The sequence below is a fragment of the Mesoplodon densirostris genome, chromosome 2 (assembly GCF_025265405.1).
Source record: "Mesoplodon densirostris isolate mMesDen1 chromosome 2, mMesDen1 primary haplotype, whole genome shotgun sequence".
NCBI lineage: Eukaryota > Metazoa > Chordata > Mammalia > Artiodactyla > Ziphiidae > Mesoplodon > Mesoplodon densirostris.
Window position 1 is genome coordinate 23,285,387 of NC_082662.1, and position 18,312 is coordinate 23,303,698.

General features: G+C 38.8%; 1 protein-coding gene across 15 annotated transcripts in view; it reads left to right on the plus strand.

Moving 5' to 3' along the window:
* PHACTR4 (phosphatase and actin regulator 4) overlaps window positions 1-18,312 on the plus strand; it is a 109,287-nt gene that overhangs the window by 52,952 nt on the left and 38,023 nt on the right. For 3 of the 15 annotated variants that reach the window (XM_060089269.1, XM_060089264.1, XM_060089265.1), the window contains exon 1: window positions 10,205-10,497. The exons of 7 other annotated variants lie outside the window; for them this stretch is intronic. In XM_060089269.1, the coding sequence (XP_059945252.1) occupies window positions 10,489-10,497 (9 nt within the window). In that variant the 5' untranslated portion in view covers window positions 10,205-10,488. Of the gene's footprint in view, window positions 1-9,833; window positions 9,922-10,204; window positions 10,498-18,312 lie in introns of those variants that run through there. 5 more of the 15 variants (XM_060089262.1, XM_060089261.1, XM_060089270.1 and 2 more) reach the window with 3 other exon arrangements.

Consider the following 18,312-nt stretch of genomic DNA (forward strand, 5'->3'; position numbering starts at 1 on the left):
TAAATCATTTTGAGTTTAGTATTATTTTCTTTATGTTTTGATTTTTTTTGATGGAAACTTTTACCATTTAATGAAATGATCAGAAACCAGAAAACAGGAATGAAGGGGAGAAGAAGCAGAGACCAGAAATCAGCTCTGGGTGATTAAAAACTCGTGGTGCTACTTTAGTCCTTTTGTTTCTCTTAGGAACTAGAAGAAAAGTAGAGCTATTTTTTAATCAGTTTTTTATAAGTCTAAAAGCAACAGTAATTAAAAGATTATGTCACTGTAAACATCTATGGAAGTGAATCTCAATTATATCTGTCTTTTTCTTTCCTGTTTGTCATGAAACTGTTCAGTGATTTATTATAATATGTTCAGTACCTACAGGCCTGGCATGTTTCCCAAAACAAATACTCCAATACCTGAAAGGGACACTTAACAAGCTAAACTAGTGAAAGATCTTACTTTCCCTTTGCCTCCCTCCATTTAAAAAAATATTTATTGAATGCCTTCTATGTGCTGAGAAGTATGTTACTAGCTGAGGATATAAAGACAATTTCTGTTCAAAGAATGTAGGAGAGACAAATAAGTAAGTAGATAATTTTAACAAAAGTGATTTATACCCCTCTATGTAGAGGTATATACGGGTGACCTCAGAGTACCAAAGGGGTGCATAATTCAGTCTTAAGTATAGAAAGGTAGATGTTCAAGGAGGGATTCCTAGAGGAAGTGAAACATAAACTGAATTTTGAAGGAGTGAGAGTTAGCCAGATTAAGGAATGGAGGGAGAGGACATTTTAGGCAGCTAGAAGATCAGATGCATAGATAGGTAGACCTGGGCAAATATATCATCGTTTAAGAATTCCAAGTGGTTTGGAATAGGACTTAAGACAGCAGGCATGGGAGAGTGGTGAGAGAAAAGGTTAGACAGAAAGATAGGCATTAGTGCAGCAACATGGATGGACCTAGAGATTGTCATAGTGAAGTAAGACACACAGAGAAAGACAAATATTTGATATTGCTTATATGTGGAATCTAAAAAAATGGTACAAATGAACTTATTTACAAAACAGAAATAGAGTCACAGATGTAGAAAACAAACTTATGGTTACCAAGAGGGAAGGGGGGGAGGGATAAATTGGGAGATTGGTATTGACATATACTCACTGCTGTATATAAACTAACTAATAAGAACCTACTGTATAACGCTGGGAACTCTACTCAGTACTCTGTAATGGCCTGTATGGGAAAAGAATCTAAAAAAGAGTGGATATATGTATATGTATAACTGATTCACTTTGCTGTATACCTGAAACTAACGCAACATTGTAAATCAACTATACTCCAGTAAAAATTAAACAAAAAAAAAAAGAAAGAAAGGTAGACATTGGGCCAGGTCTTGAAGGATTTTTAATAAGCTGTGAAGAGCCCTGTCAGATTTGTGTTTTTGTAAAGGTCGTGGTGGCACCACTGTTGAGAATAGATCAGAAAGGGACAAAACTGGAGTCAGGTAAGAAGGAAATTATTACTGTCCCAAACACACATAAAAGGATGTCACATTTGAAAGCTGTGATCCACAAATAAATTCTATCAGACTGGGATTTATAAAATTGTTTAAAGATATAGAAGACTTTTTGTCCCAAGTGAATAAATCCCAGAAGAATCATTTTAGCCCTTTATCTTTTTTTCTTTTCATTGACTACAAATCAACACAACAAACTTGGTTGTCAGCAATTTGGATTTTAGGATAGGTGGTATTCTGAAGGCTCTTGGTGCCTAGGCCTGGGAACAAGATGAGAATGGGTAAAGTGTTTAATAGCTAATTGGATCCTGTTTGATTTGGGGCTTTTTCAACAAAGGAACTTATTTTTAGGCTGAAAAAACAGTAATCAGATTTGCATCTTGAATGGTTTTATTTGGTGACTACATTTTTATAGACCTGGTAGCACTAATAAAGATTAGCTTTTCAGAAAGGTTAAACTAGGATTGGGCTCATTGCTTTAACATAGACAGATGAGCAAAGGGACAGCTTGTTCATATTTTCTCTGACCTCATACATTGTTTTCCTAAAGTGTTAAGGTGTTTCACTGTTACTTTTTTTTTTTTACAAGATTTAGAAACAAAGGTATGTATAATCCAAAACACTATTTCTCTTTGAATTTAGAAATTATATACATAACCTTTTTTTTCTCCTGTACCTCACCTCCTAGGTTCTGTGGTTGTGAAAGTTTGAGAATTTTGAGGGAAGAGAATGGTATAAAAGAGATAGATATTTCTTACATGGAAAACGAAGAATAAAGTACATTTGAATTACTGGCTGGAGCAAGTTTGATAGAAACACCATTTATATGGTCATCCTTTGTTCTTTTGTGGAATTACTGTTGACTCATAGTGTAACCAGGTGTTCATTACTCAGAATTTTTATTTAGTAGAAGAGGAAGTCTGTATTCTCCTGCACGTGTACCAGAAAAGAATGTTTAAGGAGATTTCTTGTTAGAAATTTCTGAATAACTTCTACAAATGTGATAGCTATCTTCAGACTTATTGTATTTCCACTGGATATGTGGCTGAGTGTTGGTAATATTTGGATTTCTTTCTCACTGTCTGAAAGTGAAACTGAGAACCGAATGAGTTAGAAAGAGTTATGAAAGAGAGAAGGAAGGAGAGACGTGGCAGTGACTAGTAGTCATCTCTGAGTCATCAGCAATGAATGCCACTTTACTGGAGAACATTTAGTGTTTCAGAACCCTGTGACGGGCAGCTCCTTGATTTCTGACTGGTTAGTTTCTACACATCATTGATACCTCCAGGTTCCTTAGTAGACAGAGGCCACTTGGGACTTAGTTTTTATGAATATCATGTGGTTTTATTAAATATTTTTTCTTTAAGATTAAGATTTCTCAATCACTTTCATTGTAACTACATGAAAAAATACTATTTGGGATAGATAGAATATAAAATGGACGGCCAGTAAGATGGAGGTTGTTAATTTTCAATTGGTAACAAATGGATATAATTCTCAGTAGATCTTTAAATTGAAATAAAACCATCCTTCCTTGAGCTTTGAGTTGTTATGAATAGTCAAAGACTTTACTTGAGTGTTACTAGGAAAAGAAACAGTAATTCAACTGTTAAAGTAAGAGTATCAAAGATTGTGAGTATAAATAGCTCAATAGTTTGTGACTGAATAAAAGGAAACTTTTTTTTTAACTGTCAGTGTTCCTTCAGAGTATACTCCCTCTAGTTGTTGGTGTTTAGTCATTGGTGCCATGGAAAATAGATACCACATGCTGATGAAATACTCTGTTTTGCATTGTTACTGGAAGACTTGTAAGTGTACTTTAAAAATACTTTGGGTTTGGCCTGTCTGATAGAACTTTGTGCAGTGATGGAAATGTTCTAGATCTGCACCATGCAGTGTGGTGGCCATGTGTGAAATGTGGCTAGTACAACTGAGAAACTGAATTGAAAATTGTGTTTAATATAAATGTATTAAATATTAATATACATATAAATAATCATACGTAACAAGTGACCACAGTATTAGACAGCACATCTTTAAATATTTGAGAACTGAGCAACTCATTTGATAACCCTTACTTCACTGACCAGTCATTAAAATATACTATAGTTGTAATTAATATTTACTTTTAGTACATTAATTGAGGAATGTGTTGTTTATTTCAGGTCTTTGTTTATATGTCATCTTCCCAATGAGGCCCTTCTGCTTGCACAGTTTATAATTTAGCACCTGCTTTCTCAGCCCATCGTATTCCCTTTCCCTGAATAATTTTTTTCTATAGCACTTATCACCATCTAACATACTAGAAAGAAGGCATAGATTTTTCCCTCTTTGTATCCAATCAGTGTTTCCAACACCTAGAACAATAACTGATACTTTAGAGGTGCTCAGGACATTTTTGTGGAATGAATAAATGAGGATTGTGGTTTCCCAATAACAATACCCCAATTCATTAAGCACTTATTTTGCATTCTATGGGAAGCACTGAGTTGGATTAGCTATATAAAGTGCACCGTGGCCACTGTTCTCTTCCATAATAAAACGTTTCTTGGAACCATTTTTGGAGGCAGAGCACTGAATTGGTTGTCATCAGTTTGGCTCTGCTGTAGAGTTTCAGAACCTGAAGGGAACTTGGCAATAATTTGATTCAGGTGCCTGATGTCACATAGTGGATTAAAGTTTGATAAATGTCATTTATATCCTCTTCTCATTTCCCTTTTTCCCTCATCCACACAACCTGTGAATCTTTTTGCTCAGTGTTTTTTCCACTTCTCATCTCAATTCAGCTAATTCTTTTTTCTTAATTAGGATTTTTTAAAATTTATTTATTTATTTACTTTTGTTTGCGTTGGGTCTTCGTTGCGGTGCATGGGCTTCTCATTGCCATGGCTTCTCTTGTTGCAGAGCACAGGCTTTAGGTGTGCAGGCTTCATTAGTTGTGGTGTGCGGGCTCAGTAGTTGTTGCTCACGGGCTCTAAAGCACAGGCTCAGTAGTTGTGGTGCACGGGCTTAGTTGCTTCGCGGCATGTGGGATATTCCTGGACCAGGGCTCGAACCCGTGTCCCCTGCGTTGGCAGGCGGATTCTTAACCACTGAGCCACCAGAGAAGTCCCCATTCAGCTAATTCTCATTTTCATCTAGGCCTACCATTTCCACTGACTCAACTGTACTCTGAGGAACTACCTAATCCCTTAACCCAACCAGAGAGAAATGTTTCATCTTTCTTAACTAAAACTTTCCTGCTTACTATAATTTTTATAACTAACTCCTCAGATCTAGAAACATCTCCTGACCACTAGGGCATCCTTAAGAATTTATTGTCTTCAAAACAAAAACTTTAAGAGAAAGCAAAAAGAATTTCTGTAGCTCCAATTTCCTAGCCTGAGGTCTCTTATTCCGTGGATCTGAAAGCAGTCCTGCTGGCATAATTTCAGTTTCTTTCTCCCATAAACACAGTCCAACATACTGTAGGTTTGTAAACATATACATTACTTCATGCCTGCCATATGTATAGCCACTGTGATGTAAAGGCATAGCAGAACCTCCCCATTTTTTCCTAAGGAATGGTGGTACTTAAATGTAAGCATTGGGTGGGGGGAGTCATTTATATGAAGAATCTAAGTGAGGTGAGAAGGATCCAAACATATTAATCACTTTCAGTCATCAGACTGTAATTTAGAGATTTCTCTTATTTGATCCTCACAAAAACTCTGAGTAATTATCTCTATCTCATATAAGTTAAGTAATTGTTCAGAGTCACCTAATCAGCAAATGGAAAAGCTGAAATTTTACATAGTTATGTATATGTAACTCCAAAGCCTCGAAAGCTTTCCTCCGTTGGTAAGCCATGCTTCCGTCTGGAAGTGGGGGTAGGCAGGGGACAAGAGTTACAGTATTTGATGTAGAATAGGCGGCGCGTGTGTTCATTTTTTGCCTCCAATGAGCCAGCCACAGAAAGAAACCAGTGTCATTGGGAGTAAGAGGGATGAGTATCTGGTGGTACCAGTGGCTCCCCCTTAACTTTAATCTCTGTCTTTCAGCCTGTTCTTCCGGCTAGTTCACATGGAGTAGAAGTGCTTTCTGCTGAGGATCTTGAGCCTAACAGTCCTGATTATATGAGGGTTTATGTAAACATTCACCTGACACATTTGTCTTCTTTGAAAGTTATTACGACTTGCAAAGCAGTAAATTATCAAAAACCATCATGAGCATGCCATTTTTTCGCACAGAATTGAGAGTTTCACAGTAGTTCTCAAGATTGTTTGGAATGATAAACTAGTCTATGGTCTTGACATTTCTTCCAGCCTTCATCTGTGGCGCTTTTCACCTTAACTGTCTTTTGCTACCAGATTCTGTGAGCAAAGCTTAAAGTTGAGGAATGCTGTTTCTTCCCTTGTCCTCAAGGTTAATAAATACTTTTTGCATGTCCACCATGCACTGAGTCGTGCCAGACACTGAGGGCTTAAGTGTAAACACATCATGGTTCCTGCCCAGCAGAGAAGTCGGAAGATCATTGCAGTTTAGGGTGATACATCCGGCACCATCAGTCATGAGCAGCTCTTTACCTCTCCAGTCTTATCTCTTGCTGCCCTTACCTTTTTCTCACCTCTGTTATTCCTTCTATGACTGACTCTCTCAGATTTTAGAAGTCACTTAATTCAAGATATTTTCTCTCATCTCTCAGGAGAAAGCTAGATGCCCCCAGCCCCGTCAATATGTGTTTGCGTAGCACCTAGGTACTTATCATGCTCTATTGTTGATCCTACTTATTTGAACTGTAATCACCTTAAGGACAAAAACTATTCTTGTTAGTTCCAGCGCATTGCTGGGCACATAATCAGTGATCAGGAAATCTTTGTCTGAATTCTGCTTGAGTGACTAAGAAAACGCTCTTAATAGTGGAAGCAACATTTGAGCCAATTCTTAAAGGATGGGTAGAAGTTCCTTAGATGGATCTGGGAAAGAAATTCCAGGCCAAGGGAGTGGTTTGTACAAATAGATGAGACAATGAAGAGTTTACAAGTGACTAGCAAGGCTTTCTAATTTCCACATGGAATATGAGACAGAGATTATTAATTGTAGGAGGTTATCTCCTATTCAGAGCCAGCCAGACTAGATTAGAGTTAGATGGTGGAATAAAGAATAGAAAGCTGCTCCCACCCTCAATTATATATAAAGAAGTTGAAAGTTAGTCTTTTACTTGAATATGTATCTATGTGACCTGTTAATAATTTCTGTTGGTCAGCCTTTCCAAGAGGAAAGTGACTTTCTTCCCAACCTCTCACTAGAGCTCACCTCCTTGAGACATCTCAAACTTAAAGTGGTATGCTGAATTAAGCTGAGGGAGATGTAATTGAAATAGCGAAGAGTTCACTCTCCTAGGTAAGCCAATTTATACTGGCACCTCAGCATAAAAGTACATTTAAATGGAAGCATTATACTTTTGTGATTGATCTTGTAAACTGTTTATTGACAATATAAAGCGTGTTCTCACGTTAGTGTCTGATGTGCTGGCCAACAAAAAGTTTTGGAATTGTAAGTGTCACTAAAGGTTTTGAATGTTTAGCAGTGTTTGTTTAGAAACAGTTTTTCAATAAAATGAGACTGCTTGGGGGCTTCAATTGCTATATAAATCTAAGCTATAACTTAGATTCCTTTGCATATTAAACTTTATAAGGCCTTTTTTTCTCTTTCTCTAAATAAAATAGGAAGAGATTCACAGATTTTAATCTGTTACTTGCCCCATTCCTTGAGGCAATAAGCTGTGGAAGAAAAGTACTCTAAAAAGAGAGTTTCTTATTAGGTGACACTTCAGAGAGGGTTGTCTACTTCTTATAAAGTTGAAGTGAGAGTTACCTTTGCATACCTTTGAGAGTTACATGGAAAACTAGAATGAACACAAGGCCTTATTGTTAAATTTTAAAGCCATCAGTGGGCCAATACTTTCCCCTCTCCCTGCTTGTCTGCTTTTGTCAGCACAAAGTAAATATTGATTGTTAAAATGAAACTGAAACATGCTGGTTAGGGAACATGTGTTGGTTTGGTCCATAGGTGACAGAATTAGAATCTCTGAGAGATTTGTCATTGTTGTAGAGTGTGGACTTCCCTGGGAAATGAATATATCTTTAGGAAATAAATATTTCCTTGGCCATTTATAAAGAGCCAAAGTGAGTCCTGGAGTTAGAATCAGGAGTCTTGGGTTTTAGTCCTGTCTCTGAGCAAAGCATTTAACCTCTTGAACCCTCAGTTTCCTTCTTCTGTAAAGAATAGGAGATTGAGCCAAATGATCACTAAGAATCCTTTTTCTAATCTTTGAGTTTATTGCTGCTTTCAAATACCCAAGATCAGCAGTGAGCCAAGTCAAGTTGGACATTTAAATTTGGCAGGTGGTAAACAGCAGCCATACGAGGATCTTTAAATCTATGTGTTCTACTCTTGTATAATTCTGTCAACATGAACTAGATTCTATAATACTGTTTCTGGGCTCTGTGTGTGTGTGTGTATGTGTATGTGTGTTTAATGTGCCTGGTTTGAACTAATTCATGATAATGCACACACCTGGGCTGTTCCATCTGCTTAATATTTCTGTGCACCAACCTGATTGTGTTCCAACTTCCTCCTTGGCCTGCTTCTTCCAGTTTGCTCTCTGGATTCATGGTACAGAAATGTCATCCTCTTCCGTTTCTGACTAACCTCCTTGTAATGACTGGGTTTTCTGCCATGTACCATTGTCTGGCTGCCCCTGACCTGCCCTCTCCTTTTTTGACTTACTTGTTTGGTTTTTTTTACTATAACAGCTGTGATAGGTATTGCTTGCATTTATTGAGAACTTTCCATGTGCCAGGCACATTACAAAGTGCTTTATTTCTGTTCATGTCATTTAATGCCTTGTACTGGTAAGTATTGTTATGCCCACTTTACAAATGAGGAAACTGAGGCTCAGGGAGGTGAAATAACTTGCCTAGTGTTAACACCTAGTAATAGATCTGGAATTAAAATTTTAGTCTGCCTCCAAAGCTCATCTTCTTAAACAATATGCTGTATTGTCTGCATGATGGTGATAACTACAATATGCTGAGCACCTACTAGGTGCTGGCCAATGCATTTGCCACCTTTTGCTTCCCCATTTTACAGTAGTGGGTGGTGCTCTTGCACATGATCTGCTTTTAGGCTAATAAATGTAAGGGCCAGCTTAGAAGGAATTTGACATTCTTAAATTGGAACATTCTTTTTTGTTTTTTGCGGTACGCGGGCCTCTCACTGTTGTGGCCTCTCCCGTTGCGGAGCACAGGCTCTGGACGCGCAGGCTCAGCGGCCATGGCTCACGGGCCCAGCTGCTCTGCGGCATGTGGGATCCTCCCGGACCGGGGCACGAACCCGTGTCCCCTGCATCGGCAGGCGGACTCTCAACCACCGCGCCACCAGGGAAGCCCTGGCGCATTCTTCTGATGTAAAATTTTGCTGTTTTTTTCCTTTTATCCTTTCCTAAGTTAATGGTCAATATCATAATTTTTTTTACTACTACCAGTACTAACAACTGAGTTTTGCCCAAGTGTACACTTTTTTTTTTCTTACTGATGCCTTAGCATTGTCGTTTTCTTATTCCTTACCTTTGTTACTTTTTTAATCAAAAGCAGATAATAGAGATAAGGTAATGGGGAAAGAGGAGCAGGTGCTAAGGAAAGGCAAAGGAAAAATCCAGATACTAGAAATCTTTCCGAAATCTCAGTTTGGAGAACAAAGTTTTAAACTAAAAGCTCAGTTTTAGGGGTAGCTGTCATTTGTTAATGGAATATTAGGGCTTTGACAAACACAGGATTTGACCTCAGTAGCCTTATTCTCATCTGATAATAGGGTAAATAATATATTCTTCACAATGCCTGTTTATTTGTGGTGATAATTAAAGGACATAGACAGTATAAAACTCCTTAATATAGTGCTCAGAATTGTTAGTTCCCCCTTTACCTTCAGATGTTAAATTCATCAAGCTGTATCCTTAATATTTATGTATATGGCTGTATATAAATTAGTTATATCTGAATAAAAAAAATCAGCATGCAGGCTGGCCCTTCCATTGCTGCATGTGGTTAGCTGATGCTGCCTATGTATTATATGCAGCACGTAGGGCTACTCCCTATAGTTTTGTATTCCTCAAGATCATTATTGAACTTTAGCAGAAAGAGAAATATTGCATAATACCTTAAAAATATTTATTTCAAGTTTACTATTTTAGTAAGCAAAATTTTCAGAAATATTTCTTTTTATTTTTAGAAAAGGTATATTTAATTCTAAAATATTGTTCCTAATGTTATTAATTCCCAATACACAGATCTCATTCTGCCCTGAGCATGCCACTCACAGGTACGAAATACAGTTTTAGAGCAAGCAGTGAAATGTCAGAATGGTCTGATTTTGAGGTAAGCCTGTATCTAAAATGTACCTTTGAATGGACTTCTGCTCCCATCAGCTTGCTTACGCATAACCCGGATGTTTTTTGTGTGATTAAATTTACAAATTCTTTGGTAGACTCTTGAGCAGCCTCCCTTTCTTCGTGACTGTGAGTCTGGAAAGTTGTAACCCAGCTCAGTGTCAGAAAAAGTAGGTGTGGACTTCGAGGGCTGTGCCGATCAGCAGCTAGAATGTGGTTGGCAGTCTCCTCCCCTTCCTGCACTTGAGCTCTTCACAGTGTGCACTCTGGAATGACAGGCATTCCTATGTGAAGAGAGCCAGCGTGAAGACATATTTGTGAGAAACACCAGTGCCTTGTCTGGGATACAGGAAAACAGAAACTCCTGCGGATTAACTGACTTCCTGCCATTTCCTGATGTCTGGCGGTGACACTGAGAGAGGAGTGCATGTCCCCTCCTTATGTGGATTTATCGTTTAAGAAAAGTTTGCTTTGGTCGGGGACAATTTGTTGTTGTGAGACACATCAGACAACATAATCATGGGGCAAGCTGACATCTCCAGACCGGTAAATCCAGATGGAGTTGGTGAGTAATAGAAGGCAAAGAAACAAAATCTTGACAGAGGCAAGGCAGATCTGTAGGTGAAGTTGACTATTTTATAGGAATTTGAATGTGAGGATTTTGATGTTTTTAACTTAGGGATGTTTATCACTTTGTGAAGAATAAATGAAAAATAAGTTAATTTTTCATTCAGTTATATTAACTTACCACTCATAGTTGCGTTTTACTGGATCTTTTTGGACTTTTTTAAAGACAATATTGCTAGTAAACCATCTGTTAATTTCTTGCCCTTGCAGAACATAAGTGCTACAGGAACTCATGTTTAGAAATCAATGGTGTTTTACTGCTCTTTTGCAGGACTTGGGCAGCTGATATATACATGTGGTGTAGAATAAGAATTGTTGACTTCTATAACAGGACCTGTTTTGGTTTGTTTTGTTTTGTTGGCTGCAGCATGCGGGATCTTAGTTCCCCGACCAGTTCCACCAGGCCCCCTGTAGTGAAGCACAGAGTCCTAACCATTGGACCACCAGGGAATTCCCGACAGGACCATTTTTGAGATTTGACTTAATTTTTTAGACTCAGTTATACATTTTCCAAATAAGTCTCAGGCTTTTTCCATTGTGCTGGTGTTTCCGTTTCTCATAAGGCAATACTTGGTATAAACATTTCTGAAGGCAGTGCTTTGCGTTTGAAGTGTTATTGTCTCAGAGATAGCTGGAGACCAGGCTGATAAGTGTAGCCAGAGTTTCAAAGCATATAAGTGAAATGGAAGTCCACTGTCACTAAAAGACTCATTTTCCCAACCTTGTGGGGTTTTGTATAAAATGAAGATGGAAAGGTGGGAAAGATAGATTTAAGTGGATATTCATTAAAGACTTCCTAAATATAAACAAAGTGGGGGAAAGCCTGTGAATCATTTCTTGACATTATACTTTTTTTTTTTTAAGATTTATACCTTCTTATACCTTCTCTTTGATTTATGAAGCAGCAGAAAACATGTTCAGTCCCAGGGTGCTTTTTTTTCCCCCAGAAATGAAAAATGTTAGTGACTTTAAAGAAAACCATAAAGTGTGGGAACACAGGTAACACGCCCAAATGTGTCTCATGATTTAATGTAATTTCATTTCTAAAGGTATGTTTTCCCCTGAGAACTTGCCAGATGAAATTCCTACAAAGTACTTTTCATATTTTATTGAAACTGAGGCACATGGATCGCAAAGTGAGTCATTCAGCCACAGATTTTTAGGACTGAAATCAGAACTTGACTTACTTTACTTTGATCACCAGGGCTGGGTCCATATCAATTCAGTAGCTCAGTTGTTTTGTTTTGTTTTTATTCCCTTAATGAAATCGTTCACATTGGGTTGGCCGAAAAATTCGTACGATGTTAACGGAAAAACCCGAATGAACTTTTTGGACAACCCAATGGCTAGAAAAGGGTATAGAGGAAAATATAAAGGACCCTCTGGGGCCTCTACTCAGCTTAAGAGATGAAATTAAAAACAAGAGTTATATCCCACCCCACCCCTCTTTCTATGCCTACATTCCCTTATGATGGCATTTTGCTTGTTTGCTCCCAGAGGTAACCACTCTCCTGAATTTGGTAAATTCCCTTTTGGGCCACTAAATTCTCCTGTGGTTTCTACTACAAAGGTGGTTCTCTGTTAACAAGTCAGGATGTAAATCATGCTAGGCATTTATCTATGAGATGGAAATGAAAGGTCTTTGAAAAGCAAGAAATGGGTAAGCAGGTACAACGTACTAATGAGTGGTGATATTTATGAAGAATTCCCATTTAACATCTATATACTAGACAAAAAATTTCATCTCAACAGATAAAGGTTCAAATTTTTTCTGCCTATTAAAAAAAAGTAGGGCTCAGGCTTCCCTGGTGGCGCAGTGGTTGAGAGTCCGCCTGCCGATGCAGGGGACACGGGTTTGTGCCTCAGTCCGGGAAGATCCCACATGCCGCGGAGCGGCTAGGCCCGTGAGTCATGGCCGCTGAGCCTGCGCATCCGGAGCCTGTGCTCTGCAACGGGAGAGGCCACAACAGTAAGAGGCCCGTGTACCGCAAAAAAAAAAAATAGTAGGGCTCATCATTCATCAGTTTTTCCTTTTACCAATAACCCTAATAAAAGTCCTATGAACTGGGGAGTTCCCTGGTGGCCTAGTGGTTAGGATTCTGGGCTTCCACTGCCACGTCACAGGTTTAGTCCCTGGTCTGGGAACTGAGATCCTGCAAGCCGTGCAGCGCGGCCAAAAAAAAGATTTACTGAGATAAAACTTTCAAATAATACTTTGTATTCTCAATCAACATAAAAAGCTGTTTCTGTGTTCACTAGAATCCTTTACTATGTATCATATTAAAACAAACAGCTAAAAAAAAAAACAGCTGATTTAGCACGTCCTTAAATTAGGCACAAGACCAAAGATATTTATTTATTTGTTTAGCTGAGCCGGGCCTTAGTTGCGGCACACAGGATCTTTAGTTGCAGCATGCGAACCCTTAGCTGCGGCATGCATGTGGGATCTAGTTCCCTGACGAGGGATCGAACCCAGCCCCCTGCATTGGGAGCATGGAGTCTTGGCCACTGGACCACCAGGGAAGTACCAAGAATTTTAGTGAACTCTACCCAACCATTTAGGCTGGCACTTTCCTTTTCTCTCTAACTTTCCATTCCCTCTCTCTAGCTCTTTTTTTTTCCCCCATCATATACCTTTCACACAATAATTAGCCTCTTTTTTCCTCACTTTTCCTTTGTATAAGAATATATTGCTTTAAAAGATGTCATATTGTAATACAGGAGTTCCCAATCCCCAGGCCGCATACCAGTATCCCCATCACTCATATTACTGCCTGAACCATCCCCCACGCACCCCCCATCCATGAAAAAATTGTCTTCCACGAAACTGGTCCCTGGTGGCAAAAAGGTTGGGGACCACTGTTGTAATATTTCTTCTTTCCTTCATTCCTTTTCCATCAGTATTCGACTCATTTTACTCTGAAATTTGTTGTTATGTGTTCTCCCACATGAGAATAGGAGTGGTTTTGGGAAAGGTGCTTTAGAAATAATTTTGTTATTTGGAGGCAAAGTTAGTAAGGAGATTGCTGGATGAATAAATTTTAATATAGCTACAGAACAATATTAACATAGAAATAAATAATAGGTGGATTAATTAAAAATAAACTTCTTCATGAGACTTGAAAGAAGAACACTTGGCATTATTTAGTCACCAGAATTATCAGAGACATTTCTCATACCTATCTAGATCTAAAAATAAATGCTTCTGAGAAAGAAGGAACAGGTATACTTTCTTCATGTAATCCAGGAATCAAGAGAAAGTGTTAGGGGTCTGTCATGTACTCCTTAAAGGATTTTCTATTGAATACCAATCAAAAATTATTATTCCCTCTTTCTGCTTCAGTAGATTTTCTGAATGGCCTATTGTCACAACAGTGTATTCCCTCTTTCTACTTGCAGGTTAATTTTGATAGGTTTAAAGTTTTTTTCCATGAGAGAATATATTTTCTGGCACCTCACCTTAAAACCTTTCTCTCAACTTAGAACCTTTATCAAAAAAGTATACATATCAAATTGCCAGAGTAAAGCAGCATCACTTCTTGACGCAGTTACGGTCAAAGATCTATTTTCCCAGAGTTGGAACCTCAGACCTAATTGTACCTGCAGGTACAGAGAGAGACCTTCTCCCTGGCTATCTTCTTGAGTGCTTTGCCCAGTTCTATTTCCCAAAGGTCAGAACTATGCAGTATTTCCAAGGGAAGTTATGGGCCTGCTCTAGACAAAGCCTGCTTTGTTCATTAGTGGCAGGTTTTGCTTTCTGTAATTTTGTTGCAGTTTTCTAAAACAGTTTTTTAAATTCAATAATAATCCTCTTTCAGAAGGCAAAAATGAGTATAAGTACAATAGTGTAAGTACCATAAATTAGTGTTCTCCATTTACAGAGTTCTAACGCTGTTAAAATGATTGTATAAAAGCAAGATCTGTTTCAAGCTAGATGGGCATAAAAGATAATTAAACAGAACCATTAGATTATAAAAGTAATTGGCCACAATATATTTAAGTCAAACCATTATGCTGTATACCTTAAACTTAAAAAAAAAAAGATAATTGGTACCTCTTGATAATGGAGTATGTATCTCATTGCACAAAGCTATGTATTTTTAAGTTTCGGACAATAACTGATTATTAAAAGTTTTGGGGGTAAAATAAGAGAATTTTATACACTTTAAATCTACACATTTTTTAAGACCTGACAAGGTATAAGAAATAGGTGTGGAACTAAGACAGTCCCAGTAATTTTGTTGCTTATTACTAAGCCTAGTGAAGGGGAGTGGGTAGTGAAGGCTATCTTGTCAACTGCAATTGCCTGTGCCTTACCTTGCCTTCCAACATGAATGACTAATTGGTTGTAAATCAGATTCTCAAATGAACTAGGTTTACCGTTTAACCTTGTTTTATCCCTTATCTCTAGCAAGTAACGTAGGTATAACATGTATCTGTAGCAAATAGTTCATCTGAAGATGAAAAGTGCTAAGTAATTTTTTAATAATACTATACATTTATTTTAAAATCACCTCAGAAATTCATCTGGAACAACTAAACTTGAACTAAAAACCATTGAATTAAATGTTGACCAGAAAAAAACTGAGGGTTGAAGAAAGAAACTGCTAGAACTCTGAATAATATGTGAAATAAGAAACTAGCCTCTGAAATGTGAGGTGCTACAACTTGGAGGAGGGAGTAAGTAGTTTAAACACCGGGGTGTAGCTTCAGGGTACTTCTCAAACTGGAAACTCCAAACTGTAATTAGTTATCTTCCTCTCCTAACCTCCACCCCCTCCAAAAAACACTAAGACCTCCAACTCTGTGACTTGCTTTCCTAGCGGCCTGCAGCTGCATGACTTCCTTGAAACACACAATCCTAAAACTATAGCCAGCATTCTACACCCTTTTCTGGCAAACAAAGGGAAACAAGGAGGGAAAAGCCACCTTGTTTTGGTTCTCATGGAAAACAGAGTGGGACCATGAGGACATTTTAAATTCCATACTGAGTTTAAATAGAAACAATGAGGTATCCCAATGTGACTCCAAGCCTGTATTTCTTCTGTCAAATTGGAAATGGGGGCTTCCCTGGTGGCGCAGTGGTTAAGAATCAGCCTGCCAGTGCAGGGGACACGGGTTTGAGCTCTGGTCCATGAAGATCCCACATGCCGCAGAGCAAGGCCATTCACCACAACTACTGAGCCTGCGCTCTAGAGCCCGCAAGCCACAACTACTGAAGCCGCGTGCCTAGAGCCTGTACTCTGCAACAAGAGAAGCCACCGCAAGGAGAAGCCCGCGCACTGCAACGAAGAGTAGCCCCCGCTCGCCGCAACTAGAGAAAGCCCGCACGCAGCAACAAAGACACAGTGCAGCCAAAAATAAATTAGTTAATTAATTAATTTTTAAAAATTGGAAATGGGAGGGAGATGGTCATAAAATCAGAACTGTTGAGAACAAATATTTGGTTGATGTACAGATTTGCTTATGAACAGTTTCAAATTCACCTCCCTAAGCCCTTTATTAATGAGTACAGAAACAATATTTGAGGTGTAATTGTATCATTAAAAATAAAAAAGATCGGGGCTTCCCTGGTGGCGCAGTGGTTGAGAGTCTGCCTGCCAATGCAGGGGACACGGGTTCGTGCCCCGGTCCGGGAAGATCCCTCCCACATGCCGCGGAGCAGCTGGACCCGTGAGCCATGGCCGCTGAGCCTGCACGTCCGGAGCCTGTGCTCCCCAACGGGAGAGGCCACAATAGTGAGAGGCCCGCGTACCGCAAAAACAAACAAACAAACAAAAAAAGCCATACATGTTCACTGTAAAATAAAAACACACACACACACAAAATATAAGAAACTAGAAGAAGCACAGATATCCTGTAGTCCTATCATCAAATTATATTTACATTTTCGTTTAGTTCTTTCCATTCTCCTTTTTTTTTTTGAATTTATGGATTTTATTTTATTTTTTTATACAGCATGTTCTTATTAGTTATCTATTTTATACATATTAGTGTATATATGTCAATCCCAATCTCCCAATTCATCCCACCACCAACACCCCTCCCCGCTGCCCGCCACTTTCCCCCCTTGGTGTCCATACGTTTGCTCTCTACACCTGTGTCTCCTTTTCTGCCCTGGAAACTGGTTCATCTGTACCATTTTTCTAGGTTCCACATATATGCGTTAATATATGATATTTGTTTTTCTGACTTACTTCACTCTACATGACACTCTCTAGATCCATTCACGTCTCTACAAATGACACAGTTTTGTCCCTGTCTGAGTAATATTCCATTGTATATATGTACCACATCTTCTTTATCCATTCATCTGTCTATGGGCATTTAAGTTGCTTCCATGACCTGGCTATTGTAAATAGTGCTGCAATGAACATTGGGGTGCATGTGTCTTTTTGAATTATGGTTTTCTCAGGGTCTATGCCCAGTAGTGGGATTGCTGGGTCATATGGTAATTCTATTTTTAGTTTCTTAAGTAACTTCCATACTGTTCTCCATAGTGGCTGTATCACTTTACATTCCAACCAACAGTGCAAGAGGGTCCCCTTTTCTCCACACCCTCTCCAGCATTTATTGTTTCTAGATTTTCTTATGATGCCCATTCTAACTGGTGTGAAGTGATACCTCATTGTAGTTTTGATTTGCAGTTCTCTAATAATTAGTGATGTTGAGCAGCTTTTCATGTGCTTCTTGGCCATCTGTATGTCGTCTTTGGAGAAATGTCTATTTAGGTCTTCTGCCCATTTTTTGGTGGTTTTTTTTTTTTTTTTTTGCGGTACGCGGGCTTCTCACTGCCGCGGCCTCTCCCGTTGCGGAGCACAGGCTCCGGACGCGCAGGCCCAGCGGCCATGGCTCACGGGCCCAGCCGCTCCGCGGCACGTGGGATCCTCCCAGACCGGGGCACGAACCCGCACCCCCTGCATCGGCAGGCGGACTCGCAACCACTGCACCACCAGGGAAGCCCTGGTTGTTTGTTTTTTTTCACATTGAACTGCATGAGCTGTTTATATATTTTGGAGATTAATCCTTTGTCCGTTGATTCATTTGCAAATATTTTCTCCCATTCTGAGGGTTGTCTTTTCGTCTTGCTTGTAGTTTCCTTTGCTTTGCAAAAGATTTTAAGTTTCATTAGGTCCCATTTGTTTATTTTTGTTTCTATTTCCATAACTCTAGGAGGTGGATCAAAAAAGATCTTGCTGTGATTTATGTTAAAGAGTGTTCTTCCTATGTTTTCCTCTAAGAGTTTTATAATGTCCAGTCTTACGTTTAGCTCTCTAACCCATTTTGAGCTTATTTTTGTTTATGGTGTTAAGGAGTGTTCTAATTTCATTCAGCTATACATGTAGCTGTCCAGTTTTCCCAGCACCACTTATTGAAGAGATTGTCTTTTCTCCACTGTATATCCTTGCCTCCTTTGTCATAGATTAGTTGACCATAAGTGCGTGGGTTTATCTCTGGGCTTTCTATCCTGGTCCATTAATCTATATTTCTGTTTTTGTGCCAGTACCATATTGTCTTGATTACTGTAGCTTTGTAGTATAGCCTGAAGTCAAGGAGTCTGATTTCTTCAGCTCCGTTTTTTTCCCTCAAGACTGCTTGGGCTATTTGGGGTGTTTTGTATCTCCATACAAATTTTAAGATTTTTTGTTCTAGTTCTGTAAAAAATGCCACTGGTAATTTGATAGGGAGTGCATTGAATCTGTAGATTGCTTTGGGTAGTATAGTCATTTTCAGAATATTGATTCTTCCAATC